At 42.3% G+C, this 27251-nt stretch overlaps 2 protein-coding genes across 3 annotated transcripts in view; one reads left to right on the top strand and one right to left on the bottom strand.

Moving 5' to 3' along the window:
* Window positions 1–27251, bottom strand: part of LOC122432858 (poly(A)-specific ribonuclease PARN-like) — an 853726-nt gene that overhangs the window by 394726 nt on the left and 431749 nt on the right.
* Window positions 16276–22643, top strand: MPV17L (MPV17 mitochondrial inner membrane protein like). Of its 2 annotated transcripts, XM_043455133.1 has the most exons (4): window positions 16276–16663; window positions 19815–19885; window positions 21736–21765; window positions 21847–22643. In XM_043455133.1, the coding sequence occupies exons 1-4, from the start codon at window positions 16354–16356 to the stop codon at window positions 22024–22026; spliced, it is 591 nt and encodes a 196-aa protein (XP_043311068.1). In that variant the 5' UTR covers window positions 16276–16353; the 3' UTR covers window positions 22027–22643. The 2 variants fall into 2 exon arrangements, with proteins under 2 accessions (XP_043311068.1, XP_043311069.1); XM_043455134.1 differs by lacking the exon at window positions 19815–19885.

Below are 27251 nucleotides of genomic sequence, written 5' to 3'. Positions count from 1 at the left end.
AAGTTTTTCTTTAAAACATCTTACTGTTAAAATATAGAAAACAGCTTAAAGGAAATGAATTGTCATTGACTAATACCCTGTAAGCTTCACCCCCCATGAAAGGAGCCTTTTCAGACACCCTGTAAACAATCACACCTTCTCAAACAATCCTAGTTCCCGCCCAAGAAAACTGAGCCACTTTCCCATATTATAGTAATCATTCACTTACATCTTCTTTGCAGTTTTATCACCCAAAGATGCACCCCTAAACATTACAGTTTAGCTTCATCTTTAAAAACAAAAACAAAAAACACCTATTCATATCCGTATCTTTTTATCTCTTTTAATCTACAGGTTTTCTATATATTTTTCCTCCGTTGCAATTTAATTGTTGAAGACACCAGATTATTGTTCCAGATTTTCCTTAGTCTGGATTTTCCTCTGTTTGGTGTATTTCCTGCAGCTTGGCTGTTTGAATCTAGGTTTAATCAGATTCAGATTTGAAGTCTGCCGAAAAGAATTCAAAGATGGTGTTCTCTTCACCAAGAGGCACTCAGTATCTGGTTTTCTGTCTTTTTGTATTCGCTCAGTCATGTCCGACTCTTTGTGACCCCATGGACTATAGCCTACGAGAATTTTCCAGGCAAGAGTACTGCCGTTTCCTTCTCCAGGGGATCGTCCTAACCCAGGGATCGAATCAGGGTTTCCCGTATTGCAAGCAGACGTTTTTACTGCCTAAGCCACCAGGGAAGCTAAAATTCTTTAACTTACATTAATTCTGACCTCAATGGGAAGAGCTGTGAATTTTGAAAATACCATATACATTTTTAAATCTGAGGAAGGTTTTTCAAGAGTATAAATCCAAACTATGATTTCATATCACCATACTTTCCATTTTTAAGATTCTTGTCTTTTGGTTTTATTTTAAAATTTTATTTAATTTTTTGGCTGCACTGGGTCTTCATTGCTATACGTGGGCTTTCTGTAGTTGCAGCAAGCTGGGACGGCTCTAGTTGTCTGGTGAAGACTTTGCTTGCTGGGGGACTTCTCCAGCTCTAGAGTACAGGCTCAGGACTTGTGGTGCCTGAGGTTAGTTGCCCTGAGAAATGTGGGGTCTTCCTGGAACAGGGATCGAACTGTGTCCCCTGCATTGGCAGGTGAATTCTTAACCTCTGGACCACCAGGGAAGTCTGTCATGTTTGTTTTGACATAGCTTCAGACTTGTGTACAAGAAGAGTACAAAGAATTTTTGAAAACTCTTCACCCAAATTCCCCAAATGTTAACATTTTACCGTACTTGCTTCATTGTTCTCTCTTTCTTAAATAAACCCACACATTTTTTTTTCCTGAATCATTTCATAGTCAGTTGCAGATGCTACTCCCTTGGTTTCTCAACAATTTAATGTATACTTGTGAAGGACATCCTCCTTCACAACCATACAAGCACCAAAATTGGGAAATTAACATTGATACTACAATATTCTTTAATCAATAAACTCTGTTCAGATCTTGACAATTGTCCCAGTGAAGTCCAGGAAGGCAGAAGTCTAGAATAAGGCATTCTAGAATAGTTCTTCCAACCTTGTGTTTCACAACAGCGAAGGGTACAGGTCAGATAACTTTGCAGAATGTCCATCAATGTGAGGTTTCCATCTACTTTTAGAAGGTCCTTATGTTGATATTTCAAATGCATAGTGATTTTCTTCATACAAATGTCCAGAGCCTCACCTGACATAAAAATAGATTAATGTCTTATTATTCACAAATCTCAGGTAATGAATAATCATGTTTTCTTCCCCAGAAGCTTGCAAAAGATTATAAACTATCCTTTCAATGGTAGACTTTTAAATCAAAGGTGTAAATATTGAATTATGCCCAGACCAGCTTTTCCTTGGTTAGTTCTGTAGCATATTTTCATAGCTCAGATTCTAGACCCAAGTCAATCTAGGGTCTTAAAGCTATGCAAGTGAAAGCTCCTTGGACAAGTTGCTTAAGCTCATGCTGTTTTGGTTTACTGATCTGTAAAATCCAGGTTATACTTAACCTTTCAGTATGCTTTAGCATACATTTGTATGCTTTTTTTTTTTCATCAAAGAAGCACATCAACAAGAACTCCTCCTTGGACCCCCATCCCTTCCAGTTGCTCTCGTGGTCTCAGTTTTCATGATACAAGCACCACCAACTCATTTCTTTTTTTGTTTGTTTCTTTATTTTTGGCTGCATGGGATCTTATGTTGCTGCATGGGCTTTAATTGAGGCGCGTGGGCTTCTCATTGCGGTGGCTTCTCTTGTTGTGACTTGTGAGCTCTGGAGCATGGACTCAATGGTTGTGGCCTATGGGCTTATTTGCCCTGCAGCATGTGGAATCTTCCTGCACCAGGGATGGAACCCATGTCACCTGCATTGGCAGATGGATTCTTAAACACTGGGCCACCAGGGAAGTCAGACCAACTCATTTCAATCTAGTTCTAGCTGCCTTCGCCCAAGCGAATCTTGTCCATCCATAGAATCTTCTCAATCCATTTTACTTGATGTCTCAGCTACATGGGATCCAGATAATCACCCTCCTTTTGCAATTGAGACTTTTCTTGCTTCCTAAAGTATCAAACTCTCTTGGTTGTCCTCTCCTCTCTGCCCTTTCTCAGTCTTTCTTCCTCTACCTAACATATAATCGTTGGATTTCCTCAGCATTCATCCCTAAAGTCCTTTCCTTATTCTATACATTCTCATCCTCCATTATTCACTTATCATCTCAACATCTTGTTTTTCAAACTGAGAGTCACCTCATTAATGGGTTGTGAAATCAGTTTACTGGGTCATATCTAGCAATTTTTAAAAAATCAAGTGGAATAAAAAAGATCAGAACACGTGGTATATGGAATAAGGATAGTTAGGAGAAACTCCAAATGTCCATCAACAGAAATAGATTGTGGTCCAGCCATACAATGGAGTGGAATATTATACAACAGTAAAAAGGAATAAAGCACTGATATATGGAATAGCATAGAGTAGGGATTAGCAAACTTTTCTGTCAGGTGCCAGAGAGAAAGTATTCTAGGCTTTGTGGACCATTTGTCTGTTGCAGATACTCAGCTCTATGTAGCATGAATGTAGCCACAGATAGTACATAAAGAAATGAGTCATGACAGTGTCCCAATAAAACTTTATTTATAGGCACTGAATTTTGAATTTGATATAATTTTAATATCATGACATATTCTTATTCTGATTTGTTAAAGTCGTTTGAACATATAAAGCCATTCTTAGCTCTTGGGTCTTTAAATAAACAGGCAGTAGGCAAGATTTGGCCCATAGGCTATAGTTTGCTGATCACTGTCATAGATGAACCTCAGAAACATTAAACTGAGTGAAAGAAGCCAAACACAAATTAATGCAGACTGCATATATACGTTGTGATTTCATTGATATGAAATTCTAGACAATGCAGACTCATCTATAATGACAGAAAGCCTGGGGCCAGAGGTCAAAGGGTTTCCCCAGTGGCTCAGGGGTCAAAGAATCTGCCTGCCAATGCAGGAGACTCAGGTTTGATCCCTGGGTCAGGAAAATCCTCTGGAGAAGGAAATGGCAACCCACTCCAGTATTCTTGCCTGGGAAATCCCATGGACAGAGGAACCTGGGGGGTTAAGTCCATGGGGTCACAAAAGAGTCAGACACGACTGAGCAACTAAATAACAACAAGGGGTCAAAGGGAATTGAGTGCATGGGGGTACTAAGGGACTTTTGAGGGTGATAGAAATGTTCTGTATTTTAAAAAATATTTATGTATTTGGCTGTGCCAGGTATTAGTTGCAACACTCCAAATATTTTCACTTGCAGCATGCTGAATATTTTTACTTGCAGCTTGCAGGATCGTTAGTGTGGCATTCAGGATCTAGTTCTCTGACCAGAGATCAAACCCTGGGCCCCTGCATTGGTAGTGAGGCGTCTTAGCCTATGGGCCACCAGGGGAGTCCTCAGTTTGCCTTTGAAAAGGCTTCACTAAGGAATTTTCCTGTTGGTCTAGTGGTTAGGACTCCACACTTGCACTGCTGAGGGCCAGGGTTCAATCCTTGATCTGAAAACTTAAGATCTGGCAAGCTGAATGGTGTTGGGTGAGGTGGGGTGGGGTGGGGTGGGGGGTTGAGGGGCGTAGGAGTAGCGGCTTCCCTGAAACCCTTTGGGGAGCTCAGGTTTTGAGGGAGGACATGAGCCACCCGGTCTCCAAGCTTGGCCCTGCAATAGGCTTTTCTCTGATGTAAACTCTGAAGTTGATGTTTATTTGGCCTTACCATGCAGCAGGTACTCAAACTTGCCATCAGTAACAATGCAAGCTCTCTGTTAACAACTCTGTTCTCTGTTAAACAGAGAAACTGGATCCTCTGCTTATAAGCCTTCCTTGCTGCTAGAATAAAGCGTGTGTCCTTCACATGACCCATAGGTATGGTATTACCCTTTTCAACCTCTGGTCTCGGCTGTCATTCTTTGGGCAATGTCATCTGTACTTATAGGCATCTATGTGTCTCCTTCAATGTACTTAGCATAACTGTAATTAATTAGTTATTTAATGCCTGTCTCCCCTGATAGACTACGAATGCAATTTCTGTAAAGATGGAGTCTGTCTTAATCTTATTTTGTCCACAAGGACTAGCAGGTAAGCTCTAAAAAAATATTGTGGAAGGAATGGATGAGTGAATGATGAATCTACATACTGGCACAATGTGCAGATTTTATTTCTAAACATTTCCATTATTTTCAGTCTGGTTTTAATGGGTTTATTTATTGCTCAGTTGCTAAGTTGTGTCTGACTCTTTGCATCCCGTGGACTGCAGCATGCCAGGCTTCCCTGTCCTTCACTGTCCCCTGGAGCTTAAAGACACTTCATCTTCCAAGCGGCGATTTTTACCTCCCAAGTCTGAGCAGGCCAATGTCTAGGATGAAGTTCAATGAGTAGTTACTGAATGCCTTGATTCAACAAATATTTTCTGAGAGTCCACTGTATGCCAGGCAGTATTCCAGGAATCAGGAATACAGTGATTGAAAGAGATTTTTTTTAATGTATTTATTTATTTTTGGTTGCACTTGGTCTTCGTTGCTGTGAGAAGCCTTTCTCTAGTTGCAGCAAGCGGGGGCTTCTCTTGTGGAGTACAGGCTCCAGGCACAGGGGCTTCCGTAGTTGCAGCTCTCGGGCTTTGTAGTTGTGGGGCACAGGTGTAGTTGTTCTGGGGCATGTGGAGTCTTCCTGGACCAGGGATCAAACCCGTGTCCCCTGCAGTGGTGGGTAGATTCTTATCCACTGTACCACCAGGAAGTCCTTAAAAGAGATTAAGCCTCTGCTTTTGGGGATCTTAACATTCTTTAGGAATGGGATAGTAACAAGTGGCTCTATAATATATTTGTTTTAGATATCATAAAAGAAAGTAAATTATGAATGAATTCACGCCTCAGGCTGTAAATTTGAAATCTTTGTTCTAAAACATTGGAAATATCTATTCAGTGATAACTAGCTGGAAATAGAAGAAAATTAAGCAAAACCAACTTACTACTACCAACAGTTTACTAATAGTTAAGACCCTGAGGAAGACGTTTCCAGGCATTTCTGTTGCTTAAAGGACTTTTCTTTGATGTTTGAGCATCTCTAGAAATTCACATTTGACCATCAGCTAGTCATCACTGGAGAAGCATTGGGCATGAAGTCTTAGAAAATGTGAAGCAGATATTTTAACACTGATGCATCCATAAGAAAAAAAAATTTACTAGCATTGTATTTAATCTTTTTTTAAAATATTTGTTTATTTATTTTGACTATGCTGGGTCTTGGTTGCAGCACTTGGGGTCTTCAGTTGCAGCATATGAACTCTTTAATTGCAGCATGTGGGGTCTAGTTCCCTGATCAGGGATCCAACCTGGGTCCCCTGCGTTGGGAGCATGGAGTTTTAGCCACTGGACCACCAGGGACGTCCCTTTACTAAGATTTCAAACTATGATTTAATGTATGTTTAAATTGTTCTTTTCTTTTTGTTAAGATGTTCTAAGTAGGATTTTAGAGTATATTGAAATTTTAGGTGACATTGTAAAGAGGTGAAATAGCATAAAATGGTAATTTTACCTTTCATGTGTCTCAGATTTATATTTTATGAAAGAATTCAGCATCCTCTAACATTTGTTGTTGTTTTCAGCCGCTAAGTCATGTCTGACTCTTTCGTTGTATACCCCAAAAGAAAAATGAACAATGACATTAACAGACAATATAAAAAAAGAAAAATGTGTGCAGACGATGATACACATGAAAAAGTGTCAACATTACTAGTGATTAAAAAGTGCAAAAATCAAGTGAGATTTTTGCCTGTCAAATTAAGTGTGGGTTTTTTTTTTTTTTTTTTTGCTAATAATGTTAATCTGCTGTTACTTAGAGTAGAAGAAATACTCTCATGCATTACTGGTTGAATTTCAAATTGTTATGACACCAGGATCGGGATGGGGAACACATGTAAATCCATGGCTGATTCATGTCAATGTATGGCAAAAACCACTACAATATTGTAAAGTAATTAGCCTCCAACGAATAAAAATAAATGGAAAAAAAAATTGTTATGACACCTTTTATAGATTTCAGTTACATTCAATGGAGTGCAGTTTGCAATTCAGTAATAACAATAGAAAAACCTAAAATATACATATCTTTTGTCCCCAAAATTCTGCTCCCAGAAATTTAAACTAAAAAAATCATTAAGTTAAAGGTTTAACTATAAGAATGTCATATCAGCATTGTTTATAATGAAATATTTTAAATGATTTACATATTCGGTAATATAATGAAAAATTGGTCATTGTGGTAAACTTGGTCGAAACACACCTTTCCAAACAATGATGTAGATAACCTACTTATTGACATGAAGAGATGATATGTTGACTCAAAAAGATATCTAAGAAAATATCATATATATCATAAACCTATTTTTTTTAAGGAAAAGTATATGAATACATGGGCTTCCCTGGTGGCTCAGTGGTAAAAAACCCACTTGCCGATGCAGGAGACGTAAGAGATGTGGGTTCGGTCCCTGGCTTGTGCAGATCCCCTGGAGAAGGAGATGGCAACCCACTCCAGGATTCTTGCCCGGGAAATCCCATGGACAGAGGAGCCTGGTGGTCTACAGTCCATGGGGTTGAAAAAGACTTGGACATGACTTAGCAACTAAGCAACAGCAGGAACATATGAATACATGGAAAAGGTTATTAAAAATAATTAAAATTGGAAACTGCTTAGCTGTGGAATGTTGATTTTCTTAATTCAATTTGTTTTCCACACATGTTGTACAGTCACTTAAAAGCAGAACATTAAATAGTACGTGTGCTGTTGGTGGTGGTTTAGTCGCTAAGTTGTGTCCGACTCTTTCGATCTCGTGGACTGTAGCCCGCCAGGCTTCTCTGTCCAGGGAATTCTCCAGACAAGAATACAGGATTGGGTTGCCATTTCCTTCTCCAGAGGGTCTTCCGACCCAGGAATCGAACCCTGGTCTCCTGCATTGAAGGCAGATTCCTTACCGACTGAGCTATGAGGAAAGCCCAAATATTTGTGCTACTTGTTAATTTATAGTCTCCTTGCTCCAAATCAATTCTTTTTGCCTGGTTTGCAAAGATGGATCTGGGCCCTTTATAAATATGTCTCCTTTGACAACTTGGCACAATGTTATGTTACATTTTGTCAGTAGAGGGCGCCGGAGAGACATTACAGGAGGAAAGAGTTTTGCTTCTAGGTTCTTGCTGCGGCGGGGAGCAGCTTCCCCTAGATGTCAGGAAAAACTCATCCTATGTCTCCCCTACCCTCGACACTTTACTGCGGATACAACACGACTTCGCTTCTACCAGATGTGAGGGTTTCCCACTCACCTAGCGGTTCTGTGACATCATTGCTGGAGATCTGCCTTCTAGGGTAAACTGTTGTGGGACCTCATTGGAGGTTTGTTGTTCTGCTGCCCAGTCATGTCTGAACCTTTGCAACCCCAGTGGACTGTAGACTGCCAGGCTCCTCTGTCCATGGGATTTTCTAGGCGAGAATATTGGAATGGGTTGCCATTTCCTTCTCCAGAGGATCTTCCTGACCCAGGGATGGAACCCACGTCTCCTGCATTGCAGGCAGATTCTTTACTGCTGAGCCACCAGAAAAACCACCAGAGTGAGTACCAGGGTGTGATACAGTGATTTTCTTTTTTCTTTTTTTTTATTAGTTGGAGGCTAATTACTTCACAAGTGATTTTCTTAAGCATTAAAAAAAATTATTTATGTAATTTGGCTGTGCAGCATAGGGGATCTTAGTTCCCCAACCAGGGATTGAACCCCACCCCCTTCATTGGATGAGCGGAGTCTTAATCACAGACCTCCAGGGAAGTCCAAACAATATAGTGATCTATAATAAGAAATATTTATTTGATCTGTGTCCCATTTCTGGCACAGAGTACCTAAAATGCTTGGATTTCCTGAGTGATTACAGCAATGTGAGCGTCACTTTGTTATAATATTTGGTCTACAATTTTGTACTCTGTGCCTGAAATAGCTTCTGAGTCCTCAAACTGAAAGGAGGAGTGTCTAGTTATTTGCAACAAGCCCCTTTCAACTACAACTGAGTTTAAGTTAATGAAGCAACTTTTGGACTGCCGTTAAGGACGGACTTGTTGCCAGGGGAAACCAACTGCGACATTAGAGGGTTGGGCGTTTTAGTCCTGCCCGCACCTCCAGGGAGGGCGCTGAGGACTGGAGGTTGAAGCAATCACCAGTGATTTAATCAATTGTGCCTTTGTAATGTAACGCTTCCATAAAATCCCTAGAGGATGGGACTCAGAGAGCTTTTGGGTTGGTGGACATGTGGCCATCTGGGGAAGAGTGCCTCCCTTCCCAGGGCATGGAAGCGTCAAGCCCCGTCCCACATACCTACTGCTCTATGCACCTTTTCCATCTGGCTATTCCTGAGCTGTGACAAACCTAGATGGTATATTAAAAAGCAGAGACATTACTTTGCTGACCAGGGTCTGCCTACTCAAAGCTATGGTTTTTTCTAGTAGTCATGTATGGATGTGAGAGTTGGACCATAAAGAAAGCTGAGCACCGAAGAATTGATGCTTTTGAACTGTGGTGTTGGAGGAAACTCTTGAGAGTCCCTTGGACAGTAGGGAGATCCAACCAATCAATCCTAAAGGAAATCCGTCCTGAATATTCATTGGAAGGACTGATGCTGAAGCTGAAGCTCCAATCCTTTGTCCACCTGCTGCGAAGAAGTGACTCATTGGGAAAGACCCTGATACTGAGCAAGACTGAAGGAAGGTGGAGAAGAGGATGGAAGATAAGATGGTTGGATGACATCACTGACTCGGTGGACATGAATTTGAGTAGACTCCAGGAAATTGGTGATGGACAGGGAACCTGGCATGTTGCAGTCTATGGGGTCACAAAGAGTCAGATGCAACTGAGTGACTGAACTGAAATGATTCCTGAATTATATCCTTTTATGATAAACTAGTAACCTAGCAAGTAAAATGTTTCTCTGAGTTCTGTAAGTCACTCTAGCAAATTAACCAGATCCAAGAAGGAGGTTGTGAGAAACTCCGATTTATATCCGGTTGGTCAGGAACATAGGGAAACAACCTGGATTCGGGGTTGGTGTCTGAAGTGGGAGGAACTCTTGGCGGACTGAGGCCTTAACCTATGGGATCTGATACTCGCCAGGTAGTGTCAGAATTAAATTATTGGACATCACACCAATCCCTCCCAGTAAGATCAGGATTTCAGCCCCAGAGGTGTTTTATCTCAGTCCTAGGAGTAATGGCTGGTCCTTATATCTGCTATTTCTGTATTCTTTAGGGTTCTCTTGTATTCAACCCCTCATCATTTGAATTTACCACTAACAATTCTTTATACAGTCGATAGTCTGTACTATCCAACATAATGATAGTCCAACTCTCACATCCATCCATCCAACAACGTTAAGAGGGTCTGAAAACGATCATATGGAACCAAGCACTTTCAGATAACTGGTGCCAATGTCAAGGGAGTAAGAGTTGCCTAGGTCATAGAGACAGAATTCTTTTTATGCATATGTAAATTTATTTATTTAGGGCTGTTTTGGGTCTTCGTTGCCACATATGGGCTTTCTCTAGTTGCAGCAAGCAGGGGCAACTCTGCTTTGCAGTACATGGGCTTCTCATTGCAGTGGCTTCTCTTGTTGTGGGGCATAGACTTTAGAAGGCATGGGCCTCAGTAGTTGCAGTGCATGGGGTCAGTAGTTGTGGAGTGCTGGGCTTAGTTGCCCCAAGGCATGTGGAATTTTCCCAGACCAGGTATTGAACCCACGTCCCCTGTATTTGTAGGCAGATTCTTAACCACCAGACCACCAGGGAAGTCTGAAACAGATTTCTTAGGCATGGTTTTTCTACATTAGAGCTGACATGCAATGATTTCATGATGGGATTGCTGCATATCGTTTCTGCTAACAGGAGAAATTAAGGCTCTGGTTGGAACTAGGCTTGTATCTTCTTCCTTCTAACCTCCTCTCTGGAACTTTTTCAGCTAGAGTACCCGTTCTTTCTCTATGGATATTCATGTAGTGAAATGGAGCAGGACTCTATGATCCTTGCCCGCCTACCATATCTTCTGCCTGCCTTTTGCCTGTGGAAAACTTTAATCAAAGAGCAAGTTTAATCAGAGAAGTGAGAAATGCTCAAATGAAAACAGTCAAAGGAGACTAAATAATAATAATGTTGTCATTAATTATAGTCAAGGACCTTTAGTTCTTTCTCAAGGGCTATAGATAATATTCTGAGCCATATCCTGTGAGCAGTCTTATAGATACCAAAACACCAGGTGGAGAAGTTAACTATGTGATGAGCAGACTGTACCCAGGACGTGAGCTGCACAATTCTGAGAACTGGCTGCAAAGAAATGGGAACAAGTGCACCCCAAAACTGAAGATTAACTGTACCTATACCTAAAGCAACTAAGATGATGCTAGTCAGGCCACTGATGACCAACTGAACATGACTGTTAGAGATGACTGTGCTGTTTCTGCATATAACCTCCACCCCACCCCCCAAATCTGTCTATGAAAGCTCTCACCCTCTGCTTGTTGGGGCTGTGGGGGGAATCGGCCTTTGGACAGCTGTCCGCCACTCTCCCTCTCCTCCCCCTGCCCACTCCCCTCCCAAACCCCAGTTGCCAGCATCTGAAATAAAACAAAATTTCCTTTCCATCCACCTGGCCTGTTTACTGGCTTTTGATCGGTCTGCAACCAGACCCCCATGCATACCTTTCGGTAACAGTAGGGCGTCAGCAGTGGTGGTACCTCCTTCCCCTACCTCCATCGTTTCAACCCCACCCACTGAAACCCATCCAAAGAAAAGTAATTTTTAGAAAAGAAAATGATATTAACATTTACACAAAGCATAGCTCTTTTATTCATCTGTAACCACACTAAACAAAAACCTTGTGTTTACTGGGCATAACCAGCTTCAAATCAAAGCACCCCTTTCCATTCAGATCAAGGCTGGAGAAATTCCATTAAGAAGGAAGGGGTCTGGGGGTACTTCCCTGGTAGTCCAGTGGCTAAGACTGTGATCCCAATGCAGGGGACCTGGGTTCAATCCCTGGTCAGGGAACTAGACCCTACATGCCTCAGCTAAAAGCTCCTGCACAACCCAAGGAAGATCAACGATCCCGTGTGCTGCAACTAAGAACTGTTGCAGCCAAATAAATAAATAAATAAAAATAAATATTAAAGAAAAAAGAATGGACTCTCTGGTGGTCCAGTGGTTAAGAATTCACCTGCTAATGTAGGGGACATGGGCTCCATCCCTGATCTGGGGAAATGCCACGTGTCTCTGGCAACTAACCCCTCGAGCCACAACTACTGGAGCCCACCCCACCTAGAGCCCCCTTGCACTGCAACAAAAGTCACTGCAAGGAGAAGCCCTCACATCGCAACTAGAGTGCAGCCCCTGCTCGCCACGGCTGGAGAAAGCCCAAAGCAATGGTGACCCAGTGCAGCCAAAAATAGATAAATAATCATTTTTAAGAATGAAGGGATCTGGACTGAAGGGGTGGGTGGGTGAGAAAATGTGGAAAGAAAGAGGATTAGATGGGAGTTTTTTTTACCAACCTCATTTCAGGTGACAAGGAGTCAGTCTCTGGCTTAGTATCCACACCCTCAGAAACAAAAGATGTCTCAGAGGTGATGTTGAAGGGACTGGAGGAACTTCCATGACCTTTTCTCAAGGTCATGGGTTTTTTTTTTTTTTAAAGCTGATTGCTTCCTTTGTTCATTGGAAAACAGACCTGTTGGTCTTGGAGCCTATTAAGCAGAGTAAACTTTTGTCAGTAGAAATTTCCAGATTAGCGGAAAAAAGAAGATTTTAGACATTGCAGCCCACTTGATGGTTCTTATTAAGCCCCCATTCATTTAAATAAAATGAAATAATAATGGTTACAATAAGCTTCCCTGTAATCATCTTAATGTGTGTTTAATGTGATCCTTAGTTGTAAATTGAAGCTCAGTTCCCACATCAGTACTTTACTCCCTGCTGAAAGAACTCCTAACAAAACTCTTTTCCATTTTAACTCAGCACTACATTCCCTGGTTATCCTCCACTGTTCAGGGATATTAACATCCCGTAAACCTGTTAATTCATTATTGCCAGAGGGCTCGGAATCACAGCTTGTACAGATGATGAAACATCAATGGAATAAATTAATTTATCTCACAGCATCTCTTCTCCTTTGAAGGCCAGGCAGGTTCTTTAGCATTTTTACCAAATTAGATTGTCTTTAACTGCTGCATTCTTTTTATTGCTTTTAAGAAGAGACAAGTATATACCAGTCTACATTAAACCATCTCAACTTTCAAAATATTCATTGCTCTTCCTTTCAACTCCCATTAAGTAAATACGTTGAGCTCCTTCATAAACATCACCATAGATTTTGGAGGATATTTGCCTCTATATAGGTTGTTACCAATCCTCAGCCTCGCTGGCTTTCTGTGAGTAGAAAAAGAATTCATATATTAAAGTGGTTAGTAGAAAATTGACACATGCAGTGAGCTCTCCAAGAATGTCAGTCCCAATCGCTGTATTTTAAAAACACAGGATGTCCGGACTTCCCTGCAGGTCCGATGGCTAAGACTCTGCGCTCCCAGTGCAGGGGGCCCACGTTCAATCCCTGGTCAGGGAACTGGATCCCACACACCACAACTAAGCACAGTCAAATAAATAAAGAAATATTTTAAAAAACAAAACAGGATGCCCTTGGGAGTTCCCTGGAGGTCCAGTGGTTAGGACTCAGTACTTTCACTTCCCAGACCCAGGTTCAATCCCTGGGCAGGGAACTAAGATCCCATAAGCCACAGGGTGTGGCCCACCCCCCAAAAAAATTTAAAAATAAAGGTACAGGCTGCTCAATTCACTTCAAATTTCAGATGAACAGTTAAAATTTTTTAGTGTAAGTATGCCCAAACACTGCACCAGGGTATACTTACACTAAAAATGATTCATTGTTCATATGAAATTCAAAATTGAATGGGCATCCTACATTTTACCTGGAAACCCTAATCCCTCCCCTACCCTACTTTTCAGAAAATTTCCTCAATTTTGCTCTATTTTTCTCTCTAACAAATTTGGTTAAGGGAATTGTATAGGAGTCATTAGGATGATCTCCTTCTTTTTTCTTAATGAAGACCACAATTTCCTCTAATTTAGGCAGGAATTAGATTTTTTTTTTTTAAGGAAAAAACCATTGTGAACACAATTCCATGCCACAAGCCCATAGTTTAGTGCCTGGCCCATAACCGTGCTCAATAAATATTGATCAACTGAATGAATAAATGAAAGATTGCCTGGGTTAACAGCTGGTCCTATCGCAGTTTGTTGAGATATGGGTCCTTTGGTTTCAGCTGATGTGATCAATTGTTGTTAGTGATTGAAAGGATTACAGAGAAGTAAGACATGAATAATAGCCCTCCAAAGATGTCCCAGGTGTTGCAGTGGTAAAGCATCCACCTGCCAATGCAGGACAAAAGAGACAAGCGTTTGATCCCTGGGTCAGGAAGATCCCCTGGAGTAGGAAATGGCAACCCACTTTGGTATTCTTGCCTGGGAAATCCCATGGACAGAGGAGCCTGGCAGGCTACAGTTCCTAAGGTTGCAGAGTCAGACAGGTAAGATACGTGGAGGTTAAACTGCATTATCCAGGTAGGATGAATGTGATCAGCAGGGTCCTTCTAAGAGGAAGAATAGATGGGTCAGAGTCAGAAAAGACTGTGTGATGATAGAATGACAGAAAGAGAGACTGGAAGATGCTACGAAACTGACTTTGAAGACAGAGGAAGGAGCCATCCAGGAATGCAGAGGGCCTCTAGAAGCTGGAAAAGGCAGGGAGATGGATTCTCTTCTGGGGCATCTGGAGGGAAGGTGGTCCGTGGGTCCATTTTAGACTTCTGACCTCCAAGCCTCTAAGACAACAGATTTGTGGTAACTTGTCATAGCAACAGTAGGAAAAGAATACAAGGGGAATTTAATAAACAAACAAAGGTGCATGCCAGGAGCCTGCCAAGTGGAGACAAATCTGACAGAAGATTTACTTGGAACCAGTAGCAAGGACAAGGAGCACGAAGGGATGGAGATCAGTACACGAGCAGATAGCAAAGGTCAAAGGACATGGAAATTGGCAGAATCTCAAGAACTGAAGAGAATGGGTGGATTGGTCGGCTAGGGCTGCCAGAACAAAATACCAGACTAGGTGGGTTAAACGATTTCTTTTCTCACAGTTCTGGAGGCTGGAAGTCCAAAGTCAAAGTGTCAGCTGTCTTAGTTTTTCCTGCAGCCTGTCTCCTTTGCTTGTAGGTGGCCCCCTTCTCACCCTGTCCTTACACGACCTTCCCTCTGGGCACTCACTGCTCTCGTGTCCCTTCCTGTGTCCAGATTTCCTCCTCTTATTAGGACACCAGTCAGATTGGATTGGGGCCTAGCCTAAGGGCCTCATTTGAACTTAACCACCTCTTTTAAGGCCCTTTCTCCAAAGACAGCCACATTCTGAGGTACTAGGGGTTAGGGCCTCAACATATGAATTTGTGGGACACAATTCAGCCCATAAAGTAGGGCTGACAAATTGAGGAACAAACTGTAAGATAACTGGTTAATGCCCCTGATTGGCGACTAAGGTGCTCTGTGACAATTCAATGCAATGCAAAGTGATCCAGGATTGAATGCTAGTCCTTGTAAAAGGACGTTAGTGGGGCAATTGGCAGTAATTTGAATAAAGTCTGTAGGCGGGGTATTACATCAGTGCCTGTTTTCTTGTTCTGACAATTGTACTATGGTTATGTAAGATGCCAATATCTGGGGAAGCTTGGGTGAAGAGTATATGGGAACTCTGTACTACTTTTGCAACATTTCAAAAAGTCTGGCATTATTTCAAAATGAAAAGTTAAAAATCAAAAATTAATAATTAACTGAAATAGGGTAAACAGAAGAGAGAAAGAGAGAAAACGAAAATGGAATAGGATGTGACCACGGAGGAAGGAAAAATGGAGAAAAAGAAGACAAAGTGATTTCCATGAGGTCAGAGGTTACACCTGCTGTTTGAGTTTCCAATGACCCCCTGCTTCTGGGAACTCAGCGTATGTTTTGGGAGGTAATATTCATTGAGGCACAGCCTCTGAAGAGGATTGAATCCCACCTCACATTCAGGAAAGGCCTCAGAGGTTAATTTCCGACATTGTCTCCAAAGACTGGTACATAGTCAGTGCACTGTATGTGTCGAAACTGTGAAACTCTTGCATGTAAAGACATTTAAAATACACCGCCACCTTGGTAATCCAGTTTTTGGTATGCCCACTTTTCCCCAAGCTTCTCCTTCTTTTTTAAACTTTTTGCTTGTTTGTTTTTGAGGTATAATTCACATGCCACACAATTCACAATTCATTCAATGGTTTTCGTTACCAAGCAATCGTTACCATTACCTAATTACTAGATATTTCATCACGCCACAAAAGAACCCCGCACCCGGTTAGCAGTCACTTCGCACCCCCGCCCGCTCCGCGCCATCGCCCAGCCCCTGTCTGGTCAACCGTCCGAATGGATTTGCCTGTTCTGGGTGTTTCTTGCAAGGGGATCAAGCATTTGTGGACCCACCGCACATCAAAAGCTCAGCCCCCAGGATCGCCAGGGGCCACGGGATTGGCCGGCGGGGATTGGGTGTGCGCGGGGCGCCCAATCGCCTTCGAGCATCGGGAGGAGGCAGGTGCAAGTGGTTGGAGGCGGCGCGCGGGCTGCCCGAGCGGAGGGCGGAGGCCCGGGAGCCAGCGGCCTGCGTTCGTGGGGCGCCTTGGGAACCGGCATGGTGCGCTGGTGGCAGGCGCTCACGCGCGCCGCCGGGCGTTACCCTTGGCCAGCGAACGTACTGCTTTACGCCGGGTTCTTCTCGGGCGGCGACGCGCTGCAGCAGCTGCTGCGGGGCGGCCCGGCCGACTGGCAACATACGCAGCACGTGGCTACCGTGGCCGTGGCCTTCCACGCGAACTTCAACTACGTGTGGCTGAGCCTGCTGGAGCGCGCGCTGCCTGGGCGCGCGCCGCGCACTATCTTGGCCAAGGTGCTGTGCGACCAGGCGCTGGGCGGGCCGGTGTACGTCTCTACCTTCTACGCCGGTGAGGAGCCGGGCGGGGACCTGGAGGCGAAGCTGGGGGACGGGGTCGGATCCGGAACTGGGGGGCTGGAGGCAGGGGCTTCCTGGGGCTGGGACGGAGCAGGAGCCTGGGGCTCTGTGGGGCGGGGGCTGGGGCTGGAAACCCTCCCGTGGGGGCCAAGGGTTAGGAGACTGGGAGGGTCGGGGCGACAGCGGGAGATCGAGGTGTTGAGGACCGAGTAGTCTGGGCACCGCGTATTAAGGGGGTTGAGGGGAAAGAAATTGAGACGTGATTGCTGGAGACGCCTGGGATTAGGGCGCGAGAGGCTCATTTGGGACACTGGGGTTGCAAATAGTCTAGGGCTGGAAGTTTCAGGGGGCCTGGGGCGTACGTAGGCCGAACTGGGGGAGGCAGGAATGGAGATCCATTTTTCCCCTGAAAAAAAGATGCATGGGAATATCAAGGAGACCCCCAGCTGGTTCCCACAGCCGCTGCGACCCCTATGACAAGGTTGGGGGGGCGGGTGGTGGGATGGTCCGGGGAGGGTAAGGGCAGGCGGTCCGCTCCTGGGAAAATTCACGCCTGGGGCTGGGGGCCTCGTTTCCTCTGGAGGGATAACCCTTTCCAACACGAAAACAAAATGTGAGGGGATTCAGGACGGTCTGGGCAGAGACGGGGGAACCTGAGGTCCCGCCTAAGTGTTCACCTGTTAGTCGCTCAGGCGTGTCCGACTCTTTGTGACCCCATGGACTGTAGCCTCCCCAGGCTCCTCTGTCCATGGGATTCTCCAGGCAAGAATACCGGAGTGGGTTGCCAATTCCTTCTCCAGGGGATCTGCCCGAACGCAGGGATCCAACCCAGGTCTCCTGCATTGCAGGCAGATTCTTTACCATCTGAGCCTCCGGGTCCCACCTGTTTCCCCTCAGAATGTGTGCTCAGGGCCATTCTCCTACTTTTGTAACAAGGTTTACCTAAAGAGAGTCCCATCCCCACATCAAAACCCGCAGAAAATGTGAGAAATTATGAGCCCCCTGTGATGAGAGGACTCTGTACCTGTGAGGGTGCAGGGAGCGCCCCCCACCCCGAAAGTGCACCACGGAGCCTGAGGGCCTAACTTTGGGAACCTTCCTTAGCACCCTGAAATTCTAAAACAGTGGAGAGGGCTCTGTGGCCTTCATCTTCATAGCGTTTTCTATCACCTGGAAAGGAGTGAGCAGGGGACGGGCACCCATCCATTAAGAAAATTCAAGGATCCTGGGCTTGGCGTTGGCATTGGGGATCACAGATTCCCCCCACGAGGGATCTTGTCAGTGCCTCTTGGTACTTTCTTCTAAACCGGGTCGAAGTGGTCAAGTTACCACTTTGAAGGAACCCGCCCTGCCCCATGGATCTCATTTTGAGGACCAGAGTTGCTCACAAATTCCACAGGAATCATGCCTGATACAGTGCCAACCACACGGTTGACAGCGTCCGTGAGGTCAGGGCCTAGAGGACCTGAGAGGGGGAGCTGCCTGGTTTATCAGATCTGTGCCTTATCCCAGGGTGTGACATCCAGGCCAGGTTTGACAAGTTTCCTCGGACCTGTTGCTGCAATGGCCTTGTACTATGGTGATGGGGTGGAGGGTGGCGGTGTTGGCTTTTGGGACTCAGATTCCTGTTTAATTCTCGAAAAACCCAGAGAGGCAGGTACCATCATTCCCATGTTGCACATGAGGAAGGGGCTTCCCTGGTGGCTCAGACAGTATGGAATCTGCCTGCAATGCAGGAGACCTGGGTTTGATCACTGGGTCGGGAAGATCCCCTGGAGAAGGGAATGGCAACCCACTCCAGTACTCTTGCCTGGAGGATACTATGGGCGGAAGAGCCTGGTGGGCTGCAGTCTATGTGGTCACAAAGATTTGGACACAAATGAGTGACTAACACACACACACACAGACACACACACATGGAAACTGAGGCTCATAGGAGAAAAATGATTTGCCCGAAACAAACGCAATTCATGGCATGGTCTTCATCTCCCTGGGGAATGTCAGTATGCCTGAAACCAGAAAGATGCTACAGTCATAGGGCTGCTGGGGCGTGTGGGTCAAGCCCTAGGACCCTGAAACAGATTCCTGCCCACACAGCTTCTTTGTTTTTCTTTTCATATTTCTGGACCCTACTTCCCTTTCCTCCTGTAAAAATGAAGTGGGGGTGGTAGGATGGGGTAGGTTGGATGTCTGTTCAAGGCTCTTTAGACTTGGAAATTGCCTGTCTTAGATGATCCTTTGTGCTGGGGCTCCCTTGGAAGCTAGAATAGCTGTGATTATGAGATCTGGTTCAGGATCCACACCTGGGTTGCACTTGGATCACTATCAGCCTCCCGAGTGCTTTTCCTCCTTTGTAACTTGACCATCCTCAGCCCAGGCTTATGAAAGAAAACACATAAAGTGCTTAGCCCTTAGTTACTGCTGAGTAGGTGGAGTGCAATATTACCAATATTGGGCTCAGTTTTCTTGTAAGTCCTGTTCTAAGAATCCGCTGCAATTGACTTAAAAGATTTTATTTCCCCTTCCTCCTAATCAGAGTTAGGGGAGAATTTTTAAAGCACTCTTATTTTTACACCCTTCCTAAAATAAGAGAGTTTTATTCTTTTCCCCTGACTTCTTTTTCAGGGTTGTTGAACATCAAAGTTTTCCACATGTTTTTAGGAGCACTGAATTGATGTTCCGCTTTCAAATTCCAATTTGAAAGCCTCTTTAGATGGGAAATCTGAAGTTCTAGAACACCCAGGGTCTGGCGGCCTTTCTGTAAAAGGAGGAAATTAATTTTTTAAAAATTTAAGAATTTCAAAAAATCTTTTGAAAGGAGAGGGAAAATGTCACCAATAGTCCCACTATAATTATATTGAGGTTTTTGTGAATTCTCTTACAGTTTTTTTAAAAAAATAATTCTGCTATAACCTCATACCCTGCTATTGTCACTTCATATTAATCATCACTTTAAAATGTATCCAGTTTTAGAATGCAGATTGTCTTCTGTTTTCTCTGTTGGGTCAGATGGGACATACTGAGTGAGTGATAGCAGTAGTCACTGTGCATATTGGAATAGAAAACTTGACCATGAACTGTTACACAGTATTCTTCCTATTGAATCTTATTAAAATTCTTTTGGTGTGTGTTTTTGCAAATAGGTATGAGTATTCTCCAGGGAAAGGATGACATATTTTTGGACATGAGACAGAAATTCTGGAATACGTATAAGGTAAGACAGACTTTTGAAAATACAACCATGATCTTTCTGTATCTTTTTTTTTTTTTTTAACATTTATTTGGCTGTGTTGTGCCTTAGTTTCTGCACTCGGGATCTTTCATTGTGGTGTGCAGGCTTAGTTGCCTCGAGGCATGTGAGATTTTAGTTCCCCATTAGGGACTGAAACTTCATCCCTGAACTGGAAGGCAGATTCGTGGAAGTCCTTTTTTGTATCTTTTTAACATAAAATACATTTAAATAAAAATGGGGAATACATGTAAATCCATGGCTGATTCATGTCAATGTATGACAAAAACCACTACAATATTGTAAAGTAATTAGCCTCCAACTAATAAAAATAAATGAAAAAAAAATATTCTTAAATTAGGGCTCCAGATGGTTGACACAAAGGCACAATGTTTTGATGGATTTTAAATTTGTTTTAATGGTTGAAGGAGAGGCTTTAAGAATGTCTATATGTGTCTCTGAATTTTATTCAGTGTTCACAATGATTTCTGACATTCTTATATTTATTCTTGTTGGTGATTACAGTGATTTTTGGAGTCAAAGAGGTTATTGCAAAATAGGAATAGTAGAATGTGAGTGGCTTAATGGAATCATTGCCACATTTAGAGCCGATGTTTCCAGGTATGCATTCTGCTGAGTCCCTGTGAAAGGAATCTTCTTAACTTCACAATGATATTTACAGAAAAGGAAAATGTTTCTCAGGGTTATTCCAGGGCTTGAAACAAGTCACCTCTTGTACTGTATACTCAGTTGTTTAATCGCTAAGTCATGTCTGACTCTTATGCCACTCCGTGGACTATAGCCTGCCGGCCTCCTCTGTCCATGGGATTTCCCAGGCAAGAATACTGGAGTGGGTTGCCCTTTCCTTCTCCAGGGAATCTTCCCAACTCAGGGATCGAACCTGTGTCTCCTGAATTGGAAGGTGGATTCTTTACCACTGTTACCTGGGAAACTCGAACCAACAGCTTAAAGCCTGTTAAAATAAATCCATCTTGAAAGCTAAACTTATTCTCTAGGATGAAGTAGCAAGAATACATTATTAGAAAATCACCGTGAAGTGGGTTTGGTCTGTGGTTTAAAAAATTCATTGATGATCCTGTGTTTTATCGGTATTTCCCTGAATCATTTGCGTGAGCAAACAGGAAAACTGCAATATGTAAACATATGTTGTTAACAATGATTTGAAAGCAGTTGTCTTCCAGAATTGGTCCTCATTCAGGTAGACTTTTCTATAGTCTAGATCTATGACTATAACTAATAAAGGTCTTTATTCCTGTGCCTAACAACTTTCTGTACAACTTCCCACCCTCTTCCACTTGAGAGACCATAAGTAGTCTAATTTAATCTGCTTAGTCTGAAATATACTACCACCTTCACATTCTTCCTGCCTGGTGTTTCTTCTTTAAACCATTGTTTCATCTTTGTTTTTATTTATTTCTTTATTTCTTTTGTTGTCTGGTGGCTTTTTTTAAAAAATACTTTATAGAACAAACTTGGAGAAGGAAATGTCAACCCACTGCAGTACTCTTGCCTGGAAAATTCCATGGATGCGGGAGCCTGGTAGGCTACAGTCCATGGGGTCGCACAGAGTCGGACATGACTGAGTGACTTCACTTTCTTTCTTTCTTTAGTTCCTTTTGGGGAAGGAAATGGCAGCCCACTCCAGTGTTCTTGCCTGGAGAATCCCATGGACAGAGGGGCCTAGTGGGCTTCAGTCTAGGGGGTTGCAAAGCATTGGACACGACTAAGCAACTAACACTCACACACATAGAACAAACTGTGTGATCACTTTGTGCAATTTAAAAGCATCCTAATAAAGTTTTCCTTTATTCCAGAGTGGTCTGATGTACTGGCCTTTTGTACAGGTGAGTTTCAAACTACTAAGAATGCGAATTCGTGCGTTTGGTTTACACGGAGCCCTCACAGATGTGTTCTCTCTGTTACAGCTGACCAACTTCAGCCTCATTCCCGTTCGCTGGCGAACAGCTTACACTGGACTCTGTGGTTTTCTGTGGGCCACCTTCCTCTGCTTTTCACAACAGGATGGTGATGGCACCTTCAAATCAGCTTTTACTTTCCGTCGTACAAAGGGGACAAATGAAGTTGAAAGGCCCCCAGAGAAATGACAAGTCAAGAACTCCCTGAAAGGGACTCATTTTTTCCCCTTAAACACAGCGAATTGCCTGCAGATAAAATACTCTGCTTACCAGTTATCTGCTCCCTTCTGAAGATTTACTTTCCTATAGACCTGACTGCTTTTTAATTAGCAATGATAACTTTCAATTTTATCCAAATATCCTTTTTTTTCCCCATTCTAATCTGAAGGTATTAATTCTCTAATATCTTCACTTCTCTAATGGTGGTGGTGCTCAGTTGTGTCTGGCTCTTTGTGACCCCATGGACTGTAGCCTGCCAGGCTCCTCTCTCCGTGGAAGTTTCCAGGCAAGAATACTGGAGTGGGTTGCCATTTCCTACTCCACTTTGACTCCTCTACTGCCTTGGTTAATATCAATGATAGTGGCAAAGTGGCATTTTATAATCATTACTATTTCTGGTCTAATATTTCATTGCCGGTTGATGTAGAAAACCCCCATTTTGATGGTATACATCTCTTCTAAAAATCTCAGGTTGTCTCCTAAACACTTTTGGATCAGATTATTTTTTATACCAAAAATTGTCCTGACAGTAAATTTTTGTTTACACCAAATTCAATCAAAAAGTTTGAATAAACAGGTTCCCCCCCAAAATATTGTAGAATAATTTATTGTTATGCTAATATTAAATCTCTGCAAGTACATTTTATGTATTAAAAAATAGTTTATGATCAGTGGTCCTGAATAGAGTATATTTTACTGATGTTTTCTATTTTGATAGTTTTCAAGGTTTTGGTTTTTTTTTGGTTAATGTTTTCTCGATTTTAGCATATTCACTTGGTTAAATATCCCATTTCCTAGATATATGAAATGTACAAAATAATTGACTTTAAAAAGAAATATATTGAATGAAGTTTCTAAAAAAAAAATTAGCAAGTTTTCTTCTGGAAGAAAGAACTCAATTCCATAAAGTTTCAGGGAAAATATTTATCCTGAAATTCACACTGATGATATATTTTTTTTAAATTACTGCTTTAACCTAAGTCTTTATAGGTAATTTTTAAGGTTGACATGAGAAACTCAATCCAGTTTTTCATTTCTATTTTCAAAGTCAGTGGATTTAAAAATTAAACGACTATTTTAAGAAGTTTTAGCAATTTCACCCAAGAATTGCATCACTATTCTGTTGTTTCCAATGGAGTGTTTCACAAATTTAAAGATGTGAAACATTGCGATGTTAATATATTTATCTTGAGACTTTATATTTAAGATTAATTTAAGCTTGCTTGCCTAAATATTTAAGCATATAATTTATATAGCTTGTAATTTAAATTTATATGTCATAAATATATGACTTTTAAATAATCATATTTATATGATTTATTTGAATCTAATAGATATTAATATATTTTACATCATTGGGGCAAGAGTAAGGACATTTCTAGGAAGTTTAATTCTAAAATAAATGGTGTTTTGTATAGTTTAAAAAGTAGTTCATACAACAGAAGAGCTATTTCACAACATGTAAGACATGTTTTATCATTTAAAAAGTATGTCCAGGACTTCCCTGGTGGTCAGTAGTTAAGACCTGCCAATGCAGGGGACATAGGTTCAGTCCCTGGTCTGGGAAGATACCACATGCTGAGGGGCAGCTAAGCCCTATCTTGTTCTACAATTACTGAGCCCGCGCTCTGGAACCCACAAGCCACAACTAGAGATCGATCAATCAATTTATCTAGTTAAAAAAAAAAGCATATCCAGAGTAACTATAGTAAGGGCTGTTTGACAGTGTTCTAGATCAGCTTCAGCACTACTTACAATGGAAGAGTAGTGTTTGGGAAAACGTTTGCGAAAACAAACCTTGGGGGAAGGGTGAAAAGCTTATTATTCATAAAAGTTTGATAATCTTGACTCAATAATGTGTTACTCCATACTGCAGAGATATGTAGCATGTATTCTCTGAATTTTTTCAAATAATACCGTTTTAATTTTTCTCAAGAGTCTTTTTGTGCTTTAGTGTGAGAAGTGGAACTCATTCGAAATAATGCAATGTTTGTTTTAAAATGCTGCCCTCCTTGATAAAACACGCTCTTGACCTTCCAGGGTTTAGAATAGGCCAGATGGATGCTATTCTTCTTCCAAATTTCTCCATTCCATAAGGCTTCTTCTTCTCTCTCTCTTTTTTTAATCATTACTTTTGGCTGTGCCTCGCAGCGTGCAGACTCTTAGTTCTCCAACCAGGGAACATACTCACGTCCTCTGCTTTGGAAGTGTGGAGTCCTGGCCACTGGACCACCAGGGAAGTCCCCCATGAGGTTTGTTTGACAAGCTTGCGTGTTGCCCCTGGCCCTCTTTTCTGGCCCCCTGTTGCTCAGGCAAAGGCAAAACCTTTCATTCATTTCCAATGACAGAGCTAAAGAAGACTGGATTTTCAAAACAACTTCACCTAATACATGTAGGAAACAAAAGGGAAATTTGGAGGATGTCAAAACATTTGTTTTCAAAGCTTACAGACTACTGCTTTCTGATCCTGGGTCCAGGCCTTTGGGGTATTTGCCCTGTAGCTGTAATGGCACCTATCCAATTTCCCTCCTTTTCTGACTCTTTGATAGTTGCCTTATAATGATGCCATGGCCACCACCCCCAGGGAGCTGTCTTCCTGGGCCTGCTACCATTAAAATCAAGGGTGCCCCGTCTTGACTTTCCTGGTTTCCATTTCCAGTTTCAGACATAGGCCTTTTACCCAGATAACTGAAAAATGAATTCTCAATTCAGGGGAGATCTTTTCCTTCTACACGAGTGGATGCAACCTGTGTTAACCACTAGGTTAACCATAGTAGATACAACTTCATAACCCTCATGTAAATAATAAAGGTTGTTAAATGGCCATTGTAGGATGTGAAGAGGAAAAACAGCATGCGATAACTGTTAAAAGAAGTCCATGGTCTTGGGGACATCCCTGGTGGCCCAGTGGTTAAGAATTCACCTACCAATGCAGGGGACATGGGTTCAATCCTTGACTGGGGAACTAAAGACCCCACAAGCCACAGAGCAACTCAGCCCGAGCACTGCAACTACTGAGGCTGCGTGCCACTAGAGAGTCCATGCACCACAGCAAAAGGTCCCTCATGATGCTACAAAGATCCCACGTGCCACAACTAAGACCAATGCAGCCAAGTAAATAAATATTTTTTAAAAATTGGAAAAGAAGTCCTTGATCTAGTTGCAAGTATAAAAAAATGATAATCAGGTTCTCAGGAGATCTAATCCAATTCTCCATTCAGTATCTGAACAGCCTCCATGACAAGTGGTCAACAGAAAGCTTGACTATTCGTAGTAATGCCACCCAGCCATAGGCTGGTGACATAAGCAGTGAAAAGTGAAAATGAAGTTGCTCAGTCATGTCCGACTCTTTGCAGCCCCATGGACTGTAGCCCGCCAGGCTCCTCTGTCCATGGGATTCTCCAGGCAAGGATACTGGAGTGGGTTGCCATTTCCTTCTCCAGGGGATCTTTCTGACCCAGGGATTGAACCCGGGTCTCCTGCATTGCAGGAAGACTCTACCGTTTGAACTACCAGGGAAGCACATAAGCTTTTAAAATTGCTCATGGTGCCTGAGCAATCTGGGGAGGCTCCATGGAAGAGATGCCACAGCTGGATGTTGAAAGATGGAGTCAAAGACTGAGGGTCTGTGAACTGGAGTGGTGATGGTAGGATCAGATGAGTTCTTTTTTTTTTAATATTTTTTATTTGGCTGCACTGATCTTAGTTGTAGCACTTGGGATGTTTAGTTGAGGCATATGGAATCCTTAGTTGTAGGGTACAAACTCTTAGTTGCAGCATGCGGGATCTGGTTCCCTGCCCAGGGATTGAACTTGGGCCCCCTGCATTGGGTGCATGGAGTCCTAGTCCCTGGACCACCAGGGAAGTCCCAGGATGAGATGTGATCTTGAAGGAGAGAGCAAAGGAAAAAAAAGGCATGTAACTTCCAACATAGAGAGAAATATCCATAACCATTTATTAACTTTGAATAATGTAGATACTTCTGTCTAGCTTACTTGTAATTGAAAATCATGCATAATTTGCAACCTATCAATCTTTTTCATTTGTAGGAAAATTAATGAAAGTTACTCCATTTTATCTATATCATAGTTGGTTTGGTGAGAAAGAATTAGGCAATGTGAGAGTTTGCATGTGTTTAAAATTTTCTGCCAGCAAAAGTTCATCTAGTCAAAGCTATGGTTTTCTCCAGAAGTCATGTATGGATGTGAGAGTTGGATCATAAAGAAAGCTGAGCACAGAAGAATTGATGCTTTTGAACTGTGGTGTTGGAGAAGACTCTTGAGAGTCCCTTGGACTGCAAGGAGATCAAACCAGTCAATCCTAAAGGATATTAGTCCTGGGTGTTCATTGGAAGGACTGATGTTGAAGCTGAAGCCCCAATCCTTTGTCCACCTGCTGCGAAGAACTGACTCATTGGAAAAGACCCTGATGCTGGGCAAGATTGAAGGCAGGAGGAAAAGGGGACAACAGACAATGAGATGGTTGGATGGCATCACCAACTCAATGAACATGGGTTTGAACAAGCTCCAGGAATTGCTGATGGACAGGGAAGCCTGGTGTGCTGAAGTCTTGGAGTCGCAGAGTTGGACACGACTGAGCAACTGAACTGAACTGAATGTGTTGTGATTTAAAAGGTTAAATCCCACTCAATGTCATTTCTTTGGATAATAATTTAAATAATTCAGTGATTTTTAGTATGTTCTTAGAGTTATGCAACCATTGTGTAATTTTATTTTACAATTTTACATTTATTTTACAACTTTACAATTGTACATTGTACAATTTTATTATTATTGTTATTGTTTGGTTTGCATAAAAATTAAAAAGGTATTGTTTGCAAACATTCAGAGAATACATGCTGTATATTCTCTACAGTACAGAGTAACACACTATTAAGTAAAGATATCAAACTTTTATGAATGATAAGCTTTTCTCTCTTCCTCCAAGGTTTGTTTTTCTCAAATCTTTTCCCAAACTATTATTCCACCATAAATAATATTAAAGTTCATCTAGAAAACTTCCAAGTAGCCCTTACTATAGTTACTCTGGATACATTTTTAAATGACAAAACATGTCTTATATGTTGTGAAATAGCTCTTCTGTTGTATGAATTACTTTAAAACTATGCAAACCAATTATTTTAGAATTAAACTGTCTAGAAATTTCCTTACTCTTGCCCCAGTAATGTAAAATAT

The sequence above is a fragment of the Cervus canadensis genome, chromosome 32, assembly GCF_019320065.1.
Source record: "Cervus canadensis isolate Bull #8, Minnesota chromosome 32, ASM1932006v1, whole genome shotgun sequence".
In the NCBI taxonomy this organism is placed as follows: Eukaryota; Metazoa; Chordata; class Mammalia; order Artiodactyla; family Cervidae; genus Cervus; species Cervus canadensis.
This window is presented reverse-complemented; position numbering and strand designations above follow the sequence as displayed.

Bases quoted from the DNA above. Each gene is read 5' to 3' on its own strand.
- MPV17L (XM_043455133.1), top strand. From the start codon at position 16,354: ATGGTGCGCTGGTGGCAGGCGCTCACGCGCGCCGCCGGGCGTTACCCT. The intron at 16,664-19,814 runs GTGAGGAGCCGG...TTTTGCAAATAG, and splicing joins CGTCTCTACCTTCTACGCCG to GTATGAGTATTCTCCAGGGA. The intron at 21,766-21,846 runs GTGAGTTTCAAA...TCTCTGTTACAG, and splicing joins TGTACTGGCCTTTTGTACAG to CTGACCAACTTCAGCCTCAT.